Below are 24,232 nucleotides of genomic sequence, written 5' to 3' on the forward strand. Positions count from 1 at the left end.
ATTTCGATGTATGAATTAAAAGAAAACATGAAACTGTAAAGTAACTCTTTATAAATCTCAATTCAATAGTTTTAACAAAGCTGGTATAACTGAAGCTAATCATAACAGGCCCTTCTCGGAAAAATATGAATATTGTTTGAACCCCAAACAGACGGGACTGCGTAAGACTCGCGCCGGATTACCTCACGCTGATAAATTCCTGTTATTTGTTACTACTGAGCAGCTCTTTGTCAAGTGGATGAATGACAATTGCGAAAGGCTACGATACTCACAAAGGCTTAGTTTTGGATTTATTATCGATTCCTGATAGAATTGTGTTATGTTAATCTCTACAGCTCAAGTTTTGTATGCAACTAATTCACACCATCACATCTAAGCTTTATTTGCTCTACTTAAAATTATTTTTATTGTAACTGGCAGATAACGCGGGTAAACAATGTAATTACTTTTAATTATTATAGTTAAATCAGAAAAGAAGAAGCTGATCAATGATCCTTGATTGTTTTCTCGTGATCTATACTTAAACTGAAAAGAGGCAAAAGGTTGTTGCTGCTGTAGGTGTTTCCGCCGGAACGCTCATTCGATTTTGATAGGTACTATTGGAAAAACTAATTTCCTAAGCCGAGGTTTTATTTTATTTTATTTTATTTCATTTAACGAATAGTGTGTGTGATGTGTCGGTGACTAAATATTAACACAACTATCTTTTGACAAAATATTAAGCAAAAATCGTTCACATAAAAAACTACATCGAAATTATTGGCAATTCGTTCTCCCATTCTAGTTTCTAAGACGCTAACACATTTTTTCAGTATTCCTTTTGACAATATTAAATACAGAGGCCTTAACCACTCACATGAATGCCATTTATAATCTAAGAATGTCTCTCTCGGGTCCAGAATCTTGCACATTTTGCTGATTGTTATCACGATCAGTTATTAATGTTATTCTTACACAAATATGATTTACAACGTTTCTTAGAACGTAGGAGCTGGCTGCTAACTCTTGCCCATTGTGTGCGCTGTCCCCAGTTTTTTCCAGACAGCGATTGTAACAAGAGTCATGCTGTCAGAAAGAAATCGTTTTAAGTCTGTGTGTCCGTCATCTGCGGACAATGCCCACTATTAGCGGATTATAATCCGCAAAAAGAGCAGGTACTGTCGCCTGGACTGTGGTCCAAGTTATACGACGCATGCGGATAAATTATGGGGCTAGATACCAAATGAGCGTTTGCCCTAAATTAATTTATTATTGTAACCAAAGAACTTAGGATCGACGCCTTACCCTCAAAGGGTTCGAAGTTCTTCTCAAATTCAAAGTTATGTGGCGTGGTGAAGTGCAGTGGTTTTAATAATATTAAAAAGCTCCACTTAAAAATTAAATATTAACTTTGTTCTGGTCTCAAATGTAAACTATAATATGGTTTACATTTAAAACAAAATCAATTTCATAGTAAGGCCTCAAGTAGCTCTAAAGCGACAACATCCGCTACCTCCCATGCCTCACATCGTAATATTTGCTTGCATTAGCAGATGCAAGGTTGTCAATGCTCGTCATCGTCCCACGGGATCTGTCGATTATCCCAAACAATAACAGCTCTGGACTGACCGTAACGTGACCAGTCTTCAGGGAGTCACTTGCTCTTGCGTTTGTTATTCTAAGCTCTGCATAAATACTACCAATTCCCGATGTCCAATGTTGGTCCTTTTGCTTCCCCGAACTCTGGACACAATTAATTCATACAGAAATGTGGTGCCGGAGAATGTGTGATAATACTACTCCTGTTTGTAATCTAAATTAGAAATTCTTGGTTATTTTTGTTGTGCTACAAAAGGACCAAAGCTTTTGATGTACAATGTTCTCTTATTACACTGGGTTTTTGTGTTATTTATATTGCAGAGACGTTTATAACTTTCATGGTTTATATGTAACTATGTATACTTAAGTTAAATGCTATATACCACTACAATGCAAGACAGTCATTCGAGCCTCCGTATTTCTACTGCCTAAAAACAGAATTACTAAATGTATAATCTATCCTGTATTATGTATGTTAATATAAATAGTATTACTCTATTTCATGTATCAACAACCTACTTCATTTAGACTAATCCCTCTTTTTTCTCGACATGAGTTCTTCGTGGGATCACACAAGAAACGAGTTATTTTTTCTATTCATTATTAAAAACGTTTACCGTTTCATACACATGCGTTATAATATACGTAGTTTCCCACATACTTGTACAAAGGCTTCCAAACTGGCCAGCTACATTGACATGTCAATCACGCGCGCCACGCCACGCAAATCGCAGGCTTATGCGAATCGAATCGCAAGCCTCAACAATGCCCACAATTGATACAATGTATTACGGGAACGCCTTAAAACCTCCGTCAAACCAAATAACTGTTTTATTTTAGCCCTTTCTGGTCCTTCAGAGAGCACCAATATTTTTTGCTGTTGTTATGAATCGTATTTCGCTACCTTAAGGATTAAAATCGTGTAGCAATGAGGTGGTAGAAATAATTTTGAACGAAATCTTCATTGGAAGGTTAATCCCCTTTGACAATATGTCTTTAGCACCTGCTTTTTATTGTGAAATTTGGGCATTTGAGTTTCTAACGGTATGCAAAGATGTTATTGATAATTTTCAATACTGCACTGTTGTGTATGAGATTATTTCTCGAAATGGCACATGTCTATTGAAAAATAGGTTCGAACTTAAGAACATTGAAATAATTGTTGAGGTCTACAATAAGAAATATTACTTTCTTGTAAATTGGTAAGAAAAAGATACTGATTATTTAAAAGTCTTGGTAAACACACCTAACCTTTATCGTGAAATTGATAAATCCTGATTAACATTCATCCTTAATAACGCTAAGTAAGAGACCTAAAATACTGAAATTTAAACTGTTAGTTCTGTTCAAAATCCTTTTAGAATGAAATGAAAAGAAATCATTTATTCTGCAAGTAGGATATTTCATCACTTTAACATAAATTTAAAAATCACACAATTGGGTTTAAAAATCCCACCTTTAAACGTACTAAATAAGTTTCCATATGATTAGTTCCAGCTATCCCAGTAGCTCCGGCGGCGGCAGTCGTCCCGGCGGCGCCAGTCAGCAAGCCCATGGGGCTGATAGCCAGAGCCATGGCCTCGCTCCAGCAGATGCACCGGACCGGGCCCCACATCAAGACCAGGAAGTCTAGGAACCCCCTCAATGGAAACCCTTTTGCTAAGGTACGCTCAGTAATCTGTAATATTGTAGTTCTGATTGTGTATTATTTTATAGTTATTTTATAGATATTTATTCTAGGATCAGGTATGTGTAGGGATGAGAAGCAGCACCACTTCCTTAGAAAAATATGTATTCGATTGATTTGGCGAGATAGTTTTCTAAAAAATAAAATTATGAAACTTTTAATGAATGATCATGTTTAGGTACGTGGTTAACTACTATCTTTTATTATATTTTAGTTCTGTATCGAACTTCATAATCTGGTACAGTATTTAGTAATCAAAATTTAGTAAGTAATGTAAAATCTACCTAACAATGATATCGTTATGCATATGACATTTGTATAAAAAAATAGTCAATATTTTACACAATCCCATTTTGTCTGAAATTATGTAAAGCTTATGAGTCCTAGTCGGTCATCATACATCCTATACATAAATTACACCTAGAGTCCCTGTCTCAGAACATCACAAACACTTGTCGTGGGTGGGAATCGAACCCACGACTTCCGATGTAGCAGTCGGCCCGTTAATCACTAGACCAACAGGCCAGTCGGCGAGTCAGTCAGTGTGGCTAGGAAGTACAGCTATCGGTTCATGATAGTAAAATATCATTTAAATAAGTATCTCGACTATAATTCCAGGGTGTAGTCCTAAAGACGGTGATCAAGAAGCCGAAGAAGCCGAACTCTGCGAACCGCAAGTGCGTGCTGGTGCGGCTCTCCAACGGCAAGGAGATGGTGGCCTACGTGCCCGGCATCGGGCACAACCTGCAGGAACACAACATCGTGCTCGTCAGGGTCGGCAGGTATGTGGCAACGATTATTTACTAGACAAAGGTTGCTCACATACATATTCTTCCACGATTCCCTATCTCGATTGACACCTCGATCCAATCTTCCCGCGAAATATCTTGGAGATGTTATACACGGTGATTTTCTAAGCCGTCTTACAAAAGCAGCCCAGTTCATGTATTAGACGTTAAATACCCCTAGGCGCGATTATTATTTTTTTATCATCAACTAAGATAATAAGTACGAAGAAAAATTAAACAAGAGAAATCTGAAATATACTCTTAAAAATGATAAAAACGCCGCCGCCCGCGACCCTCACCATTGTTAAAAGGCTCGGACCGCGCTCGCCACAGAGCTGTGTTTCTAAAAAACTACGAATTGCATCATAATATTGAATAAAAATTGCATTTAAAATTTATTCAAATCTCATAAATACCTATTTTTTTTTATCATGAACGTGTTCTAGTCATTGGATACATGAACTGGGCTGCTTTTTTAAGACGACTAAAAAAAACACGGTGTATAATTCCTCATTACGTAGAAAACACTAGTATATATGTAGAATAGATCGGCTGCCGATGAAGAACAAAGCTAAGTTAGTTTAGCTTAGTTCGGTTAACTGAAGCAGTTATTGTATTTATGTACAGACACGGGCTATCACGTGCTTATTATATCTTTCGAGCATCTTTATTTTAAATTATATAAGCAATAGTAGCAATATAATTGTAATAATGTTTGTAAATTATTGTATGTATATACGTACTATTATTTGAAGTTGCGTATTTCCTTTTATTGTTTTATTATGAACTAGAAAATAGAGTCTTAACAGAACTTTAACGGTTATTAAAAAGAAGCGCTGATTTATATTAATTTACTGTGTTCGAGTGTATTTACTCGATATAGTTTTAGTTATATCTGGACTTGGCTTAATTTTTCGTTCTAAAAATATTAAATACAAAGGTTTTCACTGTTTATGCCAATCAGGTCTAAAGTATAATAAATATATGAGAACGCTAGGGAAAGAATATAGAAGCCTATGTCCAGCAGTGGACAGCTATAGGCTGAGATGATGATGATGAATAAAAATATCTTCAAAAAATGGTTGCAAGCGCTCCATATATTTTTGTTTATAACTACTGAAAGAAGTGGTCCTTATATCCTTACTCCGCCGTTTCCAGACTAAAGGACTGTCCCGGTGTGAAGCTGAAGTGTGTGCGCGGCAAGTACGACCTGCCGCACGTCATCAAGCAGAAAGTGTAGTGTTGTCTAGTTCTAGTACCTTAGTCCAATTATATACTTGATAGTTTAAGATATACACACGTTTTATTTATACCCAGGTTTAAAAACTATAAACCTTTAATTTTCAATAAGTTTAACAGTCAAAAGTTAACAAAAGTTATTTTAACTGTATGAAATGTTTTGAAGTAGGTATTTAACCACTGTGTCCCTATTGGAGAATCGCAATGGGTGCGGTTGCGCAAGCCACGCCCATGTAACCTTGAGTATGCTCAGGTGCTATAGCGTACTAAACTTTGACTTCAGTTGTAAAGTTTTTTAAAAAAGACAAGAATGTTTATAATAGTCATTTAATTTTAATTCGTATCTTTTAATTAATTTATAGATTTAACTTAAAACTATTTATAAATTACAATGATTCCCTACTAATTAATAATTTACATTATATAATACAATTGCACATCATAACTACAGAGGTAGATTCACAAATAAAAGTTTTACAAACATCTTATACTAACTTATCCCTAACTACTTATACATTGCACAGTCTTTGAATATCAACTTAGGATTACAATACTGAGTCTTTAACAGAGGCACGTTTGTTGACAGCGGCCACAAACTCTTGTGCTTAAGGCTGATTTTAGCGCAGCAACTTCTTTCCTGAGATAGCTGACTTTCAGTGCCAGGTGTATCTCCCTGAGCTTCCTCCTGTCCCTGCTCTGTTTGGCCGCGAAGTTGTTCCTCTCCCGCTGTCGCCGGTAGGTGTCGTCGCCGGCGTCGCAGTTCGTGGAGCGGACTGTCCTGCGCATGCGCGGGTTGTTGCCTAGCAACGCGCCACCATTTTTCTCCGCCATCACTCTCAACGCGTTTCGCTCGAACTCTTGGAAGTCAGGGTCGTCCGATAGAGAGTCGACATCTACCATGCTGTAAGGTCTCTTCGCAGATGCCTCGACGGGCGAGGCTGGTGGTGACAGCGTCACGTGACGAGGAGTCAGTGGCCCAAATGATACAGAATCGTATCCAGATGAGCTGCCTCCAGGCGAAACTTGTCCAATCGGTGCGTAAAATCCATTGTAGGGCAAATATTCCTGTGGCACGTGTAACTGCGGTGCGTATATTGTAGAGTAGTCTCTAGTGAAGTGCGTGTCTTGTGCGGCAGTCTTGGATAAATCCAGAGCGACGTCTTCAGCGTAAGGTGTCCAGAGCGCCATGTCTGCGTGTGTCGTGAGCAAAGGGCGAGCGGGGAGTGATGCCGGCCCCGGCCTGTCGCGCCCTTATATGTAGCGGCGGGGGGGGGGGGCTACCTGCCGCCGCGGGGGCGCTGTGAGGGGAGAGGGTGGTCAATAATGTTCCTGCTAATAAGTTTTGTGGTAAACTTATTGTATGTACTATAAGGTACCTATTATTGTTGAAAAGTTGCGTATGTTCCTTTCTATTGTTTTATTATGAACTAGAAAATAGAGTCCTGTAACAGAACTTTAACGGTTATTAAAAAGAAGCGCTGATTTATATTAATTTACTGTGTTCGAGTGTATTTACTCGATATAGTTTTAGTTATATCTGGACTTGGCTTAATTTTTCGTTCTAAAAATATTAAATACAAAGTTTTTCACTGTTTATGCCAATCAGGTCTTAAGTTATTTTAACTTTTTCAACGTATGAACATTATCAATAGCTTGGAGTTTCAATTTATGCAGAAATTATTTAGGTACTAGAGTTACTGAAAATATGCTTGTAGATACGTACCGACTAGGTTTATCTAACATTTTCAGCTAAAATCATTTGAGAGATATTCCAAAGATAAATGCTATTTTCCTATCCCTGTTCCTATCACACACAAAACACACAAATATGTTTATTTACACATCCATTAAGGAGTTTAGTATTTATTCTAAAACATTTTGACTCAACAACAAGCGTGTTGTTCAAGTTAATCACTCTCTAATCACTTTGTTTTCTCTCTCGTGTGCTATCTGTGCAAATTACTTCACCTTATATTAATAATCTGTTAATACGCCTAATTACCCATCTGTCAACGTAAACAACTTTAATTAGTTAGTAATAATGAGCTTTGTTGTTTTGAAATAAAATACCTGAATTCCTAGGTACGTGTAGGTATTGTGCATTGTACGTCAGTACTATGTTATAAACTGTGGTATTGCCAATACTAAGATTGGTGTCCCCCAATATTATCTTCATCAGTATCCACATCTACCATGACTATCCACAATGGTCGTAAGCATTCGTTTATATTTCATTATAGTTATATCACTACTTATTTAGGCATCAGTTAACCTGATGACTAAATAAGTATTTATCATTGGCAGAGAATTGATATGATCATGATCAATTAAAAATCGTAACGGTACCTACCCCACCAGATAGTGTCATACCTTTTTACCTATCTCAAAAGAAAACATACCCAAACAATATAAGCAAATCACGCAATGTTCATAAACAATACAATATAATACATATGCAATGAAACAAAACATTAGGTACAACACTACCTAACGCCGGCGCACGCGCCGCTACCTGCGCGGGCGCCGCCTTGTTTCCGCCATAAACTCCCGTTCACACAATACGGGCGTATTATTTTACACAGCTATCTAAAAAGGTAGCAATTTTTATGACTTAAAAACCCCTTTACATCTTTTTGGAGATTAAAAATAAGTTGGATTAAAATTTTGCTCGAATGTAAATAAGTAGATTCTATTGCTTTATTGTAACCGGCGGCAAATTAATTCCTTTTTGTTCTGATGACTAGATAATGACAAGGATTAGTATTACGGCCCGCATTGCTGTGTTGCCTGGTCCTTTGAGACTTACTTTTATTAATCCGTTCATTGAAAATCTCGGTTATGAAGCAAATGAAATACTTACAAATGACTGGATTAACCGATAATTAACTCATGCTTTGTTAGTTTAGTGACTACTAATACTGTTTATGTTTGTATAAGACTAAAATTCTATTAGGTACCTGCACTCATTCGATGCAAAAATAAATGTCCGAGAATAACGTTGATGATGATGTAAAAAACCAAATGTGATGGCAACCGTTAGAACCAAGCTTAGATTAACCACAATATCTTGAGCCTGGACTGGTCTTTTGCTGAACACAAAAGTTTAACAGTAAGCGTTCGGGCGGCCTAATAGACACCACGGTCCGCCAATCTTACACATAACAAAAAGGTCCCGTTCAAAATCAGACAATTTAAAACCTTCATATTCATGACAGTTCTATTCATTATATAAGTAACATATCCTTTATGGCGGACCACCGTGACGTCATAATCGTAGTAAAGAGTTGAGCGGCCATTGTGCGCGCCGGACGACAGTTGCGACATTACCGCCGCCCGGCCGCGCCCAGTGAGCGCTGTGTCGCGGACATGCGCATGAGTGGACGACAGAGATGTTACGGAAATGCTTTCTATGAATATTGTTATTGATATAATAGTTTCGCCAGTCATTCGGTCGCTAATTGAAGATCTGGTGTCCGGTCGGTTTGCAGACAGTTGGCAAATTAATATTCTTTGAAGATTTTTTTTTGTGATGGACTTCGCAATTTTAGCTGAACATTGTTCTCAATGAAATTTGGATGGTCATAGTTGTGGAAACTATTCAATTTCTACCAGTAGAAAAAAGTGTAGGATGTGAACTCAAATCCAGAATAGAGCCATGTTGTTAGGTTATGTAATTTTATTACTAGCAACACACACTGATCTGCCGTCACACGTAATTGAAGGAAAATGGTATAATGTCATTAGGCCTAACTTTTTTTCCTCTGTTTACTACTTTGAGCAATACAGGGGAAACCAACAGTTATCAAGCTGTGTGGCCGGACCTATCAGCAGCGGTAGCTTCATCAATCTCCCACACAAAGCGCTGAGGCTCCCACTGCGACGCCGGAGGACAACGCGTGATGGATCGCCGTGTCATCGATATTACATCAAAGGCTTATAATGATCCAGTTACGGTTAAGTAATTATTGTTACATACGCACTTCCGGTGACGAAGTAACTGGGCTGGGAACTTCTGAATAACTCTATTTGGTTAAGTATAATGTCAGAAAGAAGTCGCCTATAGAAACAAAAGCAAACGCTTGGGTACATTATTTTGTCAAAATCTTATGCAATATTACCTAAATTATTTAGTTTTGACAGTTTATTGCATAGGCACTTAAAACTACAAACCGGCAAAGTAACATCTTCATCTTCATAACATATTCTATTCCATTCCTTTGTACTAAGTTATGACCCGGAGTCATAAGATATTGACTATGTACAATAACCAACTAAATAACCCCTTACATAAGAGTACCGTTTGGGGCGCGGGAGTCGGTCCCCTATCCCGAACACATTACATAAACACTCATAGGGTGTCGCAACTATTGACAGCCCACTGACAACCTCGGAACTGTTCAATATTTGTCAATTAAACCAATGCAAAACAAACGCAACCTTATATAAATCGAAATAAGGTGTATTCTTGTACAGACTTGATAGCAGATGCATTGTAATATCGATTTATTAGATTATTTTTATTGTAAGCGTGTGGGGCACACGCCTTATTTGGAGACAAAATGACACGCGATGTGCGTTTGTGCCGTTGCAATTTTTGGGTTCTTCCGTATGGCTTCTATCTAACCTAACGGGAAACCATAGATAGCCTATGAACGTGTACATTCAGGTTTCCCAATTAAACAATATTATTGAAAAGATTTAATACATAGATGATTTAATTAAAAATACTACAGATAGTTTATAATCCCGAAAGTGAAACTTGTAGACACGGGACACCGCCATAAAACTATTCCCTTTAAAGGCGCTTACAGCAGTAAAACATAGCTTTATGAAACTGTACAATACGCAAACCTCATCGGCTCATTGTGGAACATTTGTGAAGGATTAACTTGAACTAAAGACAATGCGAGGTTCTTGCGAAAGAAACAACGGGACCCGCCATGGCGGAGTTTATCAGATTAGAGACGTCTTGCTGAGAGGATTTTAACAGTACCATGGTGGGTCGGCAAAAATAACTTATTAGTAAAAAAATGTTTATCATTTGCTAATCCAGACGTTGTTGTTATTCGCGTTATTTTTTAAATTTTCTTAGCAATGTTAGTTATCTAAACACGGGTCTAGTGCAAGAATATGTCTATAAAAATAAAACTAACATACAGTAAACTGTTGAAACCTCTTATGTAAAGGTATAGAATCAACTATGTAACGTTAAAGACCGTAATAAACGCATTCAACCAATCAGATGACGTTAAAAAAGCTTTATTGTGCAACGCACCACCCTTATTGTAAAAGGGAGGCTGTGTGAAAGGAGTTTGTGCAACCAATGCACAGATAGGTACTTACCCATTATATGCTTTTCAAGAATAGAAAACTGTGATGCGATTATTGCCTGCTCCTAGCAGGCTGAGGTTATAATAATTTGTGGAGATCTATAAGGATTTAACACGTAGTTTATTTAATTTAGGAATCCAGTCTACATGGAAGATTGTATTTCAAATATTTGATAACTACGCACGTTTTTTTCTATTGTCCTTACGAGAAAGAATTAAAATAGAGTCCTAAACTCCGCTTTTCAAAAAAACGTAACATAGTAGGCATAAGTAGCATGAGAAACGGTTCTAAAATCAAAACGCCTGCAGTAATGCGTTTGTTTTACGAAAACGGTCTAGTTAAAAACCGTTATACGGTATCAAGGAAAATATTAACTTCGTTGGCAAACCCAACATAACGCAATATAGCTAAAAGGAACAATAATACAAATATATTGGCAAAGCTTCGCTGGTCAGTTCCCTGCTCGGTCCCCCGGCCACGTAGCTCGGAGGGTGCACCACTAATTGGTGAGGGTTGCTCCCTGCTCCCTCGCCAGCGCAATACATAACCCTTGCGTGGCGGACTTGCGGGATTTGGCTGCATAATACCTAATGTTGGCTGTTATTGGTGGACAACGTTATTGATCGTGGAGATTTCGACTTGTTATTTTGGTATCTGAATTTTGCCGTTTTGTAAGTTAAAGATAGAAGAAAAATCTGTTTGTTTATGTTAGTGGTTGGACAATCAGCCAAAGACCCTCTCTAAATTAGCGCGAAGATACAGGCTTTGGCTAGTTTGGGGCTAATTATAAAATGAAATGTAATATTTTGGAAGTATAAACGAGATACCATGGTGTAGGCAAGTACTAACTTACATCATTAAAACATTTGGAAACCAATCGGAATTTAAAAAATATAATGCCTTATTAAACAGCGGTGTCAATCTCTAACGTCTTCTGGCTTAGTATCCTCCTCTTATTTCCATACTACCTATATGATAACATCATTTAGAATGTGTATTGAAATAACTTGATCCCTTTCTACAGCTTCAGCTCCATATTTGTGTTTGTCCTCGTGCCAAATGTTTTCCTAACGCTGGCAGATATTGCGATAACGATCGACCATTGGTTTCGCGGAACGTGCTAATATCGGGTTATACTCATAAAGTTAAACACGTGCCGGTTGTCAGCATGTGCCGGGTGACTGATGACTTATTTGACCGGAAATATAGGAAGCTAGTAGCTGAATGTAGATAAAATAGTTATACCGCTGAAGACTTGTGTACTAAGGGTTGGTACTTATAGTAAAATAAGATATTAATATACGTTATGATATAACGTATAATTAAGAGTATTCAATCAAGCAACTCAGCCTTGCACTCAGCGTAGCGTCCACCACTGAATATAGGAAAGCTTCCCTTAAGTTGCGCCAAAACACCCGATCCTCCGCCTTCCGCAGAAATTATAAATACTTATTACAGAGCAGCTATTTCTAGAAGATACTTGGTATTGACTTGACATGCACACGATAAAAGGCCTAAAAATTTAAACCATGTATAAAATGTATTTACAAAATATAAATAAAAATAGCATCCATTATTACAGTAAGAGTGGGCGCGGCCTGCGCACACGCAAGCGCTTTAGGGAGGGGACTCACGATGACACTAGTGTGGACACACGTGCCTAAACATTTTATGAAAATGGTATGATGTAGTGTAAATTAACAAATGCTACTGGATGATATCATTATTTTTGTATTTCAGTATTACTCGTTTTTTTCAGATTCTGGTGAGATAAGTAGGTAGAGTAGGCGGGCTGTTACGTAATTGTTCAATAATAATTGAATTGTTAAGATATTTAATAAGTTCTTAAAATTACCATACAATTTACTTTAAAGCATCATAGGAAAGGATAAAAAAAACCAACACGATATTAACTCTACTTGTCTGTGCATTTCCTCGTAAAACAAAAGATAACAGTTATAAAATTAATCCACAGCCCTACTGCTAATCCGATATGAAGCAGAGCATTGTAAAGTTTACGACGTAATGCCAGTGTTGCTACCTCTCTACTGAAACGGCTGCAATCGGCCGCGGCCGGTATAATAGCATAGAATACGCCGCGCCCGGGGAAACTTTAATCCGCAAATAAATAACTTTATGATGGTAAAATTCTACTTTTTATTAGCGCAACAATAAGTCTAGAATAAGGTGTTACGGATTAAAATTATAAGCCCCTAGTTGAGCGGATTATTTGTAAGTCTGTGTTTATTGAGCTACGAAAGGCAAAATATTTGTGTTATTTTATTTGTCAAAAATAATATCTACCAGTCACAGAATGATGTTCAATTCTATAAATTGTTATAATTTTGTGCGTATCCGGAGATCAAATGGGCAAATCTCTGATTATAATTTTGAGAAATAGGAAAGGTTAAAAATGAAGATCCGAAACTTGAGTCTATAAATTTTATTTATACACAAATATTATTTGACAGATACATATCATTGCACGAATATACAAGTTTAGGTTAGAGATACAGTTCATTAAATACTTAATACTAAGCACACATCCAATACTCTCTTACATCTACAACCACGTTATATTAAGTTTTATATTATTGATATTATTTACAAGTCCTTTATTATTTACATATTGAGTAAGGCCGCCTATCACTTTGTCCGTGCACACTGTGGTTCAACACTCGCAGGTCTGTTGGCAGCGGCCGCAGACGCCGGCGGACAGCTTGGCCCTCAAGTCTGCCATCTTCTTCTTCAGATAGGTGACTTGGAAGGCCAGGCGCACTTCCCTCAGCTTCCTCCTATCTCTGCTCTGCTTCGCGGCGTAGTTGTTCCGCTCGCGTTGTTTCCTGTACGAGTCGTCCGCGGTCTGGCTGGTCTGCACTGCTCTCCGCATCCTCGGGTTGTTCCCCAGCAGCGTCCCTCCGTTCTTCTCTGCCATCGCTCGCAGTGCATCCCGTTCAAACGCCTGGTACTCCACGTCGTCTGATAGGGACTCGGAGTCGTAGAACTCCGGAGATTCCGGCGACGATGGCGCGTTTTGTTTCATGTTTGACCAGCTTCCATTGGAGTCCGGTGACATCGCGGAAGGCACCGCGTACGTCACTGGTTGATACGGGTACGAGTGGTAATACTGAGTGTCCGCGTATGATGGATAGAATCCAGACAGCGGAGGAGACTGCGGTGCGCTGGCAGCCGGCAGAGGCGAGGGCACTCTCTCCAGCTTCACCGAGCTCCTGCTCAGGTCCAAGGCAGCTTCTTGTGCGTAAGGAGTCCACAAAGCCATTTTGACAACTTGTCCACTTGACGCGCAAATCACGAATGTCAGTGTATTTTGGCGCGCTGGCGATGTTAAAAAGGGGCGGGGCCTGAGTGACCACCCCCGGGAGAAGGGTTAAGGGCAGGTAGCGCCCTAACGGAGCTCGAGCGCGGAGTGATTTATGTGTTTGTGTGTCTGCCTGTTTGAATGGTGGGAATGAAAGTAGCGTTATCGAAGAATTTGGATAGTGTAGTAATTAAAAAAGCTTGAGAATATGTAATGAAAGCAATGAACAATAATTTGCTAATGATTATGTTTGTTGATCAATTACTAAAATTTCAACACAACGTTTAACTAATGAGTGTTTAAAATAAGGATCTATAAACGAGAGTAAAAAGTTACTAAACGTATGTCGCATCTACCTAATTATTCAACACTTAAACAATATTTGTTTTCAGAAATACATTTAGTTTATTAAAGCCTTTTATGAACACGTCGATTGATTTCGGTACTAATATCTAGTAAGTCTAGTCAATTAATCTAATTTAATTCAATTGACTTATCAAACATGTTGCATGTTGTTTTCATCATAATTTGTATCCTTGAAGAAATCATTACGGACACTAAACTTGTCTACTTGGCAACTCCGCCATAGCTTAGCATTCTGTTTGATATATTATTTTAATACCTTGCATTTTTAATTTCTATTGACTTAAAATTCTTGGCAAACTATGATCAGCTTAAGGCGGTCAGACTTTAGTACTTAGTTTTAAAGCTTCACCCGCATATCAACAAAAACAATACTTGTCTCTGTGATCTGAGGAACAAATCCGTTCCAGGTTTTAAAGATTAAAGCTGGTGCCTATCTGTTAGTATAATATTAAGGTTGAATAGGCTTCTGTGTCATTTTATCAAAAAATAAAGAAGGAAACAATCCAGAAAATAGAAAAACTTGAATTGGAAATAACAGTTAATGATGAGGATTAGCTGATAATTTCCAATGCAGGTTCTTCATTTGTCCCATATGAGGATATGGGATAAATTAGTTTTATGCATTGGAAATTGATATCCAGAGTATCTAAGTAAACCATGAAAGCTCGCGCATTCAACTTATAGATATTTTACGAAAGGCTTTACGAACTTTACAAAGAAGTAAGAGTCAAACAACTACGAATACATTATTTGTGTATCATGACAAAATATGAACGTTTATACAGCTGCTTACAATTATTGAACTACGTATAATTATTAGTTGTAATGTATTATGAGCTTTACGCCTCTAACTATAGTGGATATTTTTGAACACTTAGGTGCCATGAAATCAGATTAACTCGTCACTTGGTTGTCAATTGCAGAACCCTTCCGCCTTCACAAAAGTTAGTTAACGGTATTATTGGGGAGCACCACAAGGCTTGACAAACGAAATAAATTAGTTCTAGCACAATCTACTAAATACATGACAGTGTAATGTTGCATCTGGACAAAGAACAATCAGTACCTATTTTAATTGATTATTACAGTTATTTATTTATTTAATGGGAAACCAAGAGAACTAAAAATCAAGAAATTATATAAAGTAATAAAGTCATAGTACCTAAACTTAAATTCATAACAAAACACAAAGTTTGAAAAGGAAAAAGAATTATCGATTTTATCGCCTATTTTAATTGCCACGGTTTACATCTTGGTGCTTATGATAATGAGTTAAGCCGCTTCATCTAATCCTCTACTTACAAATAAAATATTCTAAGGTACCTATCTCAAGGTTATTCCAGATTCGCTTATTTACTCAAAGATCAATAAAAATTGTGCCATTGTTTTACGATTTCGCCGAAAATAATAGTAACATTATATATCCTAGTTCTTGGATATTATATAACCTTAGGAAAAATCGGTGCTGCTGATGATTGTACGAATATTGATGAAGCAGATATAAGAAATCTGAATTTTATTGTAGAACCTGCTTATTTTTAAAAATAGTCTTGAATAATTTAAAGTAGTATAGGATAGGCGGTCCTGCCCGCTACAAATCGCAAATGATCCCACGGGAACATAAAATCGGTATAAAAACTATCCTTTGTGTTAATCCTGATTATAAACTATCTATGTACGAAGCTTCATGCAAATCCGTTCAGTAGTTTCTGCGTGAGAGAGGAACAAACATCCATACATCCACGCATACAAACTTTCGCGTTTATTAGGATAGTAGGATAATGTTTTCTTTAGTTACAATATTAAGACCACCGTGGCATCACTTACGCAGTTTTTATGATTCGGAAGTAAGTATTCATGTCCACAATGCTTCAACAAAAACCCAATGATTATGTCCGAGGCGACAGTTGCGGCATTATACATGGACCAATGATTTGGGGAACAGCCTTACCGTGTGATTATTTCTTTAGGAAGGTACCTTTACATTTCTAGTACCGTATATTTAATGCGAGCCAAAGTTATGAGTATTACATAAGATATGATATAACCGTTCGTAAGTAGCAAGCATTTTTTAAAAAATTATTCAATGCACTGATTTCTCCATTCTTCATTTTAATACTGTCACAAAATTGCCAAATTCAATTCAATACCTGTCAATGAAAATTCTGATTGAGAGAAACATTTAATAAGAGGTATCTAAGCACGTACTTGTACCGTTTATACATAATGTTATTTCACCACGGTTCTCACGTCAATCTCACTGTAAAAACATGGACGCGTGTCGGGTTACGACCGACTGTAGTAGGTAGGTACCTATGAATGTTTATTCATTGAAAGGATTCGTGTTATCTTTGCGCACGCGACTATTCACTTAGACCGACCGTATGTTGTAAAAGTTATTAAGTTTTATGGCGGAGTCTCGTTAAACTAATTGCTGGGCTTATGGTTAGTGCCATGCTGAGCTGGACCGTAACTTAGGTAACTAGGTAGGTACTTAGGTAGATACATGCGAAAACAACGCTTTTCAGATATCGTTATCAGTAATCAACTTATTTTTTATGTGTGCCTTTACGGAATAACTAACCAATTTTGCAAACAAATTTGCCAGACAAGGTACCCTGTCGCCTATAATGCAGCGTAAATAACGGTATTATTGTTCCAGAGAAAGTTTTATTTTGCAAACTTGCAAATAATGTCATTGTCTCAGCGACATAAAGGGTTGCTCCTTTAGAACTGTGGCACAAAGCGGATTATACAATTTGCATGTTGCGTCCGTCGGGTTCCGAGAACACAGCGACTTGCACTCATTATAGAATAAAAACCGTGATTTCAACCAAGACTTATAATTATATCGTAGGTAGGTCTGTCTCAAGAACCATGTTTCGACGTTTTTCGAAAATAGAAAATCTTACGAATCTGTGTTTTAAACCAAAAGTAACTTATCAAGCGTAAGATTAACTTGTATTTGGTAAATTTTGGTTTCCCGAACAGACTCCAACAACACAACTTTCTACGTGATAACTGCCTATACTAGGTAAGTATTCAAAGATTAAACGATTTGACGTTTCAAGCTCCCGTTTGGACTTTACGAATGCATTGGTGTAAGAAAATCTCTTAAAGCATTGCGTATCCTTTTGTCTCAAATAAAATGGACACATTAGTGACAAGTGAACACACATCATTACGAACACGATGTAAAACATACCTTATGTTCATTACACTTAGATGCAGATACCCGTAGCCTGTTGACAATGTAGGCGGTCCACATCTTTAAGGATTAGGCGACAGTCCTTAGTTGTACAATTACAAAGACCACCAGCACTGTCCACTGTTCGACAAAAAGTTTACAAGGTATAATACTGTGCTATGATGCAAGACAATTCACAAAGTGTCACTCAAAAATGTTACGAAACCCCTTTCGTTTCGGCGGGTCAACTTGCAGCATGCAAATCTCTAAATGTTAATAAAATGCAACAAAGTATTTATTTACTATTTTGAGTGTTATTACATTACTTACTTTGTGGAAATGCATTAAAATTGTTTTAAATCAATATTTTGTGTGTTTACTTAATTTGGTGGAAATGCGTTAAAATTGTTTTAAATCAATTAATGACTCATACCATAATTATTATTATGCATCGACTTGAGTATGCAATCTTCTAGTAACAATTTGCTGTCAACCTGATGATTTTCTTCTGTTTACATATGAAAATATCTCACAAATATTCAATTTACACATGAACAAGAAAGAACAAAATTATTTATAATGTGAAGTTTATTAAATAAAAGAAAACTATGAGCATGAGGGTAGGTTTTAGGGACATCTGGAGTGTACTATCAACTAGCTTGATATACCTAGATTTTTAGTGTGACACCAATTTAATTAAATAATAAGTACCTTAGTTAAGTGAATTTAAAAAAACATATGTACGTAAACTAAATATTATTTCTGTTTTATAAATTTCTTAAATGTTTATATTGAAACGGTTCTCTACTGACATCTAGTATCGAGCAGCAGAACTAAACTTTAAAGTGGTCCTCGTAAGGAAAAAAATGTAAAAGTAAAAAAAAAATTGAAGTTGCATTTTTATCCTCAGGAAACAGTTTTCTTTTATTTAATATTCACATAGTTAAGTGTGTAAGAAATCTTGCCGTCTGCACAGTTGTCATTTCTGAATCCTGCTTAGATTTGTTATCTGTGGTCGGCCATTTTGGTTTCTGATAATCTGACTGGCCGTCGAAACAATTTTAATGTTTTTCAATCTACCTGTAATTTTAACACTTAATTAACATCGGCATTACGCGACATAATCGCTGCCCTTTCGCCACCATCATTGCTTCGTGTGCTACACGCCTCCAAGGAGGTCAAATAGTGTCTCAACGATCAGCTGTCACGTACTACTGACGTGTAGAACACAAACAAATCTGATATTTTGGGTTTGCTATGCTGTTTTCACGATGAACGGTACGTTTTACGAGCAGCTCGGGGGCGTAGCCGGGGTGTTCGAGCAATGGGGCGCGTGTGAGCAGACGGTGTTGGCCTGCACGTTAGCTCGGCGGGTGCCATGGCCGGGGCTGAAGCTGGTGCAGCGGGCCGTGGAGGCGGCGCTCCGCAGCCACGTTGAGGACGAGCGCCTCGAGCGCGAAGCCAACGACGAGGTGCTGCTGGCCGCCCTGCTCACGGCGCGCGACGGCGACGACGATGACGGTATGTCTCACACCTTAACAATCATGTTTTTGTACCTTGTTTTCCTTATATAGAGAATGTTAGTAAAGCACTGCTAATTAACGCAGTCTACTAACAGTGCATGTTCCCTAATTTACACTAGTTTAATATAATGAGACTGGCTACTTGAAAACAGTTAACATTTTGAAAATTTTAACTACCTTCAGTTGCATAAATTACCTAGTAGGTACTTGTAATCTCGTTCTTACAATTAATGGCTGCCATTAAAAAAGGACAAAATTAAAAAGAAAACCTACTTCACTTGAACCCTTCACCTATGCTTGGCAAGTTTTACTATGAGAGTTATTGTTTAGGAGAGCCTAGTGACTATCCCATAGGCCTAGTCAGATGCCAATCTATAATCACCTTAACTCATGTTAAATTATTGGTATAGTTATAGTCTATATCCAATTTGCCCAGCAGTGAGACATACAAACTCATAGCACAGGTATTTCTTCTATTTTATGGAAGATTCCAACTTTTAAAACTAAACAACAACAATGAAAAGTTTTATATTCTCATCAAAAGAAATAGCAGTGTCATTTTTTTGCAATAAGAAGTTTGTAATAATGGGAGGCTATAATACAAAGATATAGTGACACCAAATAAAACATTATCAAGTTGAGTCATAAAAGTCAATGGTTTGTAATTTATTAAACTTAAATCATTGTGACACGTAGTCATCATTATACATTGTGTTATTAGTACAGCACAAATAATAATTTTATTATTACCTATTATTTATGAAAATGCCCTTTTTGCATTTGTTCAACACAAAGCTTCATACAGCTTGTCAAAGGAAACTTGACTTTCGCAATGAATATTTACCCATTACTCTCAGCTTATAAAGTATCTATACAAATTAAGGAAACATGTTAAAAATCATATATTTTGCTTTAATTGCCAATGTAAAGAAAATATGGTTGGAATGCATGAAAAGTGAAATGAAAAAAAGGGGTTGTAATAGTTCAACTAGTTACGGAACTAATGGAACCAACCCAAAACAAAATGGCACGAGAGCAGGAAGAAGAAGAAGAAATAGCAGTCCAAATGATAAGATATATTAACTAATTTGAATCGCAATCAATCTCTTGATGTATTAATTTCTACACATTGTTTGTTCCACTCCAAAGTATTGTTTTTGGTAATGCACTCCAGTGAGATCGAAATTTGAATAGGGTTTGTTTTGTTTCTTTTTCTAAACTGTTGGGGACTGCATATAATACAATGACGCGTGGTCCTCAGGAGGCGAACGTCTCCGGCGCCTGCTGGCGCTGCTGCCGCTGCTGCGCATGGAGAACGAGCGCTGCAAGGACGTGTACGTGAGCGCGGCGCCGGCGCTGGTGCAGCGCTGCGTGGACGCGCCGCGCCGCTCCTCCGCCGTGCCCGAGCTCTGCCGCCAGCTGCTGTCCTACCTGCTCGTGCACCCCGCCCTCACACATCATGATCAAGGGTAACTTATGCCAGGCTACGCAATACTTTAGGCAGGAGCTTGAAGAAAACAGTGGAAATGTTTTTACAAATAGAATGAGGGTATCTATAAAAAATAAATTGACAGATTAATAGTGTATATGATTCCATTTATTTCGATTTCGATAATTGATACTTTGCATATTCTGTTATTCAAAATAGATTGTTACTGAGCCATTACAGTGAAACAGTTAGGACACTTTCATTGTTTGTGTGTGATGTCTTATTTTGTTTCAGAACATTGACACAATGGTTGAGATACTTGGACAACCACATTTCGGGCAACAGAACAGAAAGCGTGTGGCAACAGAGAATAGACCCGTGTCTGATGCCAGACACAAACATATGGAGCTCAAACAACACATTCAGACGGACCATTGGCAAAAATGTAGAGTTCCGGGGAATTATAGACACAGTAGACCACTTCAGCACAGACTTGCTTCAAGAATCATTCTCGAAGAATGGTAGGGATGTAGATATAAGTATTGAAGGGGAAAAATTAAACTTTGACGCGACTATAGCCCAGCCGAAGTCACAGCGATCCAACAGCCTGACCCCACCGTCGACTAACTTCATGCACATGTCCTCGTCTGCAGAAAATCTGAGCGACGAACCTTTTGTACAGAAACCTAGAAGTTTTTCACTGTCCAGTGAACATAGTTTGAGTCAAATTAGACCTATTAGTATAATGTACGGGACGACGGGTAGTGAGACGAGGTTAGACGACCTGAGATCGCACAACTTCGGTGAGCACGCCGGGATGTCGATGGTCGCGCAGTGGTTGAAGAGTTTGCGGCTTCATAAGTACGTGTGGCTGTTCACCAACATGAGTTACGAGCAAATGATGACGATGGATGAGAAGTATCTAGAGAAATTAGGTGAGGAACTGTTGTGATTAACTTGGTAGCTAGTATTACGAATTGTTGTTATGATACTAAAGCATGTTGTGATATGCAGGAGTAACGAAGGGCGCCCGGCACAAGCTGCTGCTGTCCATCAAGAAGCTGAACGAGCGTAGCGCCGTGCTGGAGGCCGTGGAGGCCGAGCTGGCGGCGGCGGGGGCGGGGGGCGCTGCGGGCGCGGCGGCGGGGGGCGCGGCGGGGGCGGGGCGCGCGCTGCAGCGGCTGCGCGCCGTGCTGCTGAGCCCCATGCCGCCGGCCGGGGACCTGCCCGCCAAGGTCGTGCGCGCGCTGCACACCGGTACGGACGCCTCCCACACTCATGTCCACCACTACCAAGACGCACGCACCTACTAACATTCTAATTGGTCATTGTTGCAGCATCAAAATGCCTGAACAGTACGCCTTGTCCTCCGAGTGTGCGCATGACGTCACAGTTGCTGTCGGAGGACGGCGAGCACGAGCCCCCGGTGGACCCCATGTCGCTTCACTGCTGGCTCGTCGAGAAGGTATTGTATACTATGACTACATAGATCAGCACACCAATGTAACGCCTAAAAAATTACATGTTAATAATTGAAATATTTATTGTTTGCAGGCTTTACACCATGAGGCGTTTAACCGGCCGGAATTGCTGGAAGCGCTGAAGCGGCTGCGGCACCGCCTTCCGCCTCGACAGTTCTTTCACCACGTATCAGACATGCCGCACAACAGAAGATGCCCTAAGCCCAGGTAAGTCCTATGCGTGCGATCATATTCTAGCCATGTTGATATCGAAATTGAGTGATGTACTTAATATCCTTAATTTTGTAGATGGCGCATCGGTCCACACAACGGGCACCCGAAGCCCCTGCGCGCTCGCTGGGGAGCGGGCCCGGCGGGCGGGGCCCCGGGGCGCGTGGGGCCCGCGGGGGCTGGGGCGGGGCCCCGCGCGGCCCCTCCCCGCGCCCCCGCGGAGGACTACGCCAGCCTGGACGCGCTGTGCCTGCAGATGACGGAGCAGGCCATCAACTGACGCGGGCCCGCGGCCCCGCCCCGCTGACCGGCGCGAGTCGTCTGACGGTTACGTGATGTGGTTTCCGCGCGGTTTCGTGTGAGATCGTTAGTTTTGTTGACTGGGCTCGCGGTGGGCGGGACCCTTAGTGACGCAGTAGCTAGAGAAATTCCGGTTCCAGGCGCGACCCCGACCTCGGCCGGGTCCGCCGCCCCGCCGTTAACGTATACAAATTATTACTAGGTAGGCCAGGATTATAGCTTTTTATAACAAATCACCCGCATTTGTAAAACCTATAGTTTCACTCCCTGAATACTTAGCGTAAGTATTCTAACGATAATGCTAGTTTAATCGGTGACATCGACTCGATTGTATACAACTAATCGTATCCTAAATTTCTCTGGTGCTAATTTTTGCGAGGTTTTATTTGTAGTTAGCTGTATAGTGTAGGTAGACAGGGCGCGACCACGAGACCGTGGGGCGGACGCCGTAGATAGTTTACGTTGTCACGTAATGTATGTACGTATTGCTGCGTCGACTTGGCTCGGCAGCTCGCGACTCGCGTCCGAAACAGCAACGTGTTTGCAATACGATGCCTAGCTGCATGGTATAGGAGTTAGGGAACTAATAAGATATAAATATTGACTGCAGTAGATGGCTACTGCTAATGTTCTACGTAAGATTAATTGACCGCCTATTAGAGTACGCGAGTTCCCTTAGCGAGGCCGGGGGCTGGGTGGACGCAGAAGTGAATATATAATTGTTGTCGTGTACTGACCGGGTATTGTTGAATAGTGACTGTTACGTTAGCACGTCTGGTCTCAGCGTGTCTCACAACTATTATAATGTTAACGTGAATTAGTTATAAACGTTGTTGACTGATGTTTGCATAATTTATAAAGTTCGCAAGCTGTTTATTATTATTTTTTATTTTATTCTATTCTATTTAATGTAATGAATATTTATATTCAGCAATTCATGTTTTGACTGGATCAAAAATCTGATTGTAACGTGTGCAATTTATAATTTTTTTATTTACGCAATATTTTATCTATAGAATGAAATTATAGAATTCTTGTAAATAATGAAGTAGTTCGCATTGTATTTATAAGGGTTATTGTTTTGTACAAAACATGTGTTGATGACAGATTATAATATATATAAAGTAACCGTCATGAGAAGCTATAAATTTTGTAAACAAGTGTTCAGGAGTTCACAACATTTGGACCAACAAAAAAAATGAATTTGTTTAAGATTTAATAAATTATTAAGTAACAAATATTAATTAACATAAATATTATTTAAGAATAATTATTCGTCAGATTCAGATGTTTCCATATTTTTACAGTTTAGTTAAATAAAATACTTTTTAAGATCTTTCAGTTGAGTTTTTATACTCATGTCGGTAGTACATTGTATACAATATTTATAATAATCTCTGTATCGCATGGTTATCGTAATATAAAAGTCGTAGTAATTAAGCTATAGCTTTACACAATTTTTCATAATAAACATTTTAATATTCCACATACAAGGTGTTCTTATTTTTCCGTTATTGTCAGTATACAGCGCGTTATTTGTTTGTTAACGTCGACGAAATTGTTACAACAGGTGTTTCGATATCAATATTATTTCGAACCAATTAATTGGTAATTTTAATTGTGTGAGATAAGGTGGTATGTAATCTACTTTGTGAAGAAAAAACAAAATTATAACGATTCAGAGTTAGATGTTTTATGACAGCTATCGTAATGATCGCGAAGCTTTAACCGCCATGTAAATGTGATTTATCTGTAGAAACCTAGGTTAGGTTACCGTCAAGACTAGGTCTGTAG

The 24,232-nt window shown here is 38.6% G+C and overlaps 3 protein-coding genes across 4 annotated transcripts; 2 read left to right on the forward strand and 1 right to left on the reverse strand.

Moving 5' to 3' along the window:
* Positions 1-3,069: 3,069 nt before the first annotated feature.
* LOC113503844 (40S ribosomal protein S12, mitochondrial) lies at positions 3,070-5,346 on the forward strand (the record flags this gene model as incomplete). The annotated part of the gene is given in 3 exon segments (XM_026885948.1): positions 3,070-3,242; positions 3,884-4,047; positions 5,212-5,346. Coding segments are annotated over 3 exon segments (419 nt in total), but the record flags the coding sequence as incomplete, so codon positions are not given.
* A 333-nt stretch (positions 5,347-5,679) lies between these two features.
* On the reverse strand, positions 5,680-18,050 carry LOC113503817 (hepatic leukemia factor-like). Of its 2 annotated transcripts, none has more exons than XM_026885914.1 (3): positions 17,929-18,031; positions 17,514-17,636; positions 5,680-6,590 (listed from the first exon to the last, which is right to left on the reverse strand). In XM_026885914.1, exon 3 carries the CDS (start codon positions 6,478-6,480, stop codon positions 5,854-5,856), a length of 627 nt encoding a protein of 208 aa, XP_026741715.1. In that variant the 5' UTR covers positions 6,481-6,590; positions 17,514-17,636; positions 17,929-18,031; the 3' UTR covers positions 5,680-5,853. The 2 variants fall into 2 exon arrangements, with proteins under 2 accessions (XP_026741715.1, XP_026741716.1); XM_026885915.1 differs by lacking the exon at positions 5,680-6,590 and adding an exon at positions 12,429-14,075 and having other exon boundaries at positions 17,929-18,050.
* Positions 18,051-18,503: 453 nt separating this feature from the next.
* LOC113503726 (protein Smaug) lies at positions 18,504-23,560 on the forward strand. Its single transcript, XM_026885800.1, has 7 exons — positions 18,504-19,016; positions 20,280-20,487; positions 20,742-21,382; positions 21,462-21,704; positions 21,785-21,912; positions 22,002-22,135; positions 22,217-23,560. The coding sequence occupies exons 1-7, from the start codon at positions 18,767-18,769 to the stop codon at positions 22,416-22,418; spliced, it is 1,806 nt and encodes a 601-aa protein (XP_026741601.1). The 5' UTR covers positions 18,504-18,766; the 3' UTR covers positions 22,419-23,560.
* Positions 23,561-24,232: the final 672 nt, after the last annotated feature.

The sequence above is a fragment of the Trichoplusia ni genome, chromosome 20 (genome assembly GCF_003590095.1).
Source record: "Trichoplusia ni isolate ovarian cell line Hi5 chromosome 20, tn1, whole genome shotgun sequence".
NCBI classification, from domain to species: Eukaryota; Metazoa; Arthropoda; class Insecta; order Lepidoptera; family Noctuidae; genus Trichoplusia; species Trichoplusia ni.

Coding starts and splice junctions, on each gene's coding strand:
- LOC113503726 (XM_026885800.1), top strand. CDS start 18,767: ATGAACGGTACGTTTTACGAGCAGCTCGGGGGCGTAGCCGGGGTGTTC. Junction 20,488..20,741: donor CTCACACATCATGATCAAGG/GTAACTTATGCC, acceptor ATTTTGTTTCAG/AACATTGACACAATGGTTGA. Junction 21,913..22,001: donor ACTGCTGGCTCGTCGAGAAG/GTATTGTATACT, acceptor TATTGTTTGCAG/GCTTTACACCATGAGGCGTT.
- LOC113503817 (XM_026885914.1), bottom strand. CDS start 6,480: ATGGCGCTCTGGACACCTTACGCTGAAGACGTCGCTCTGGATTTATCC.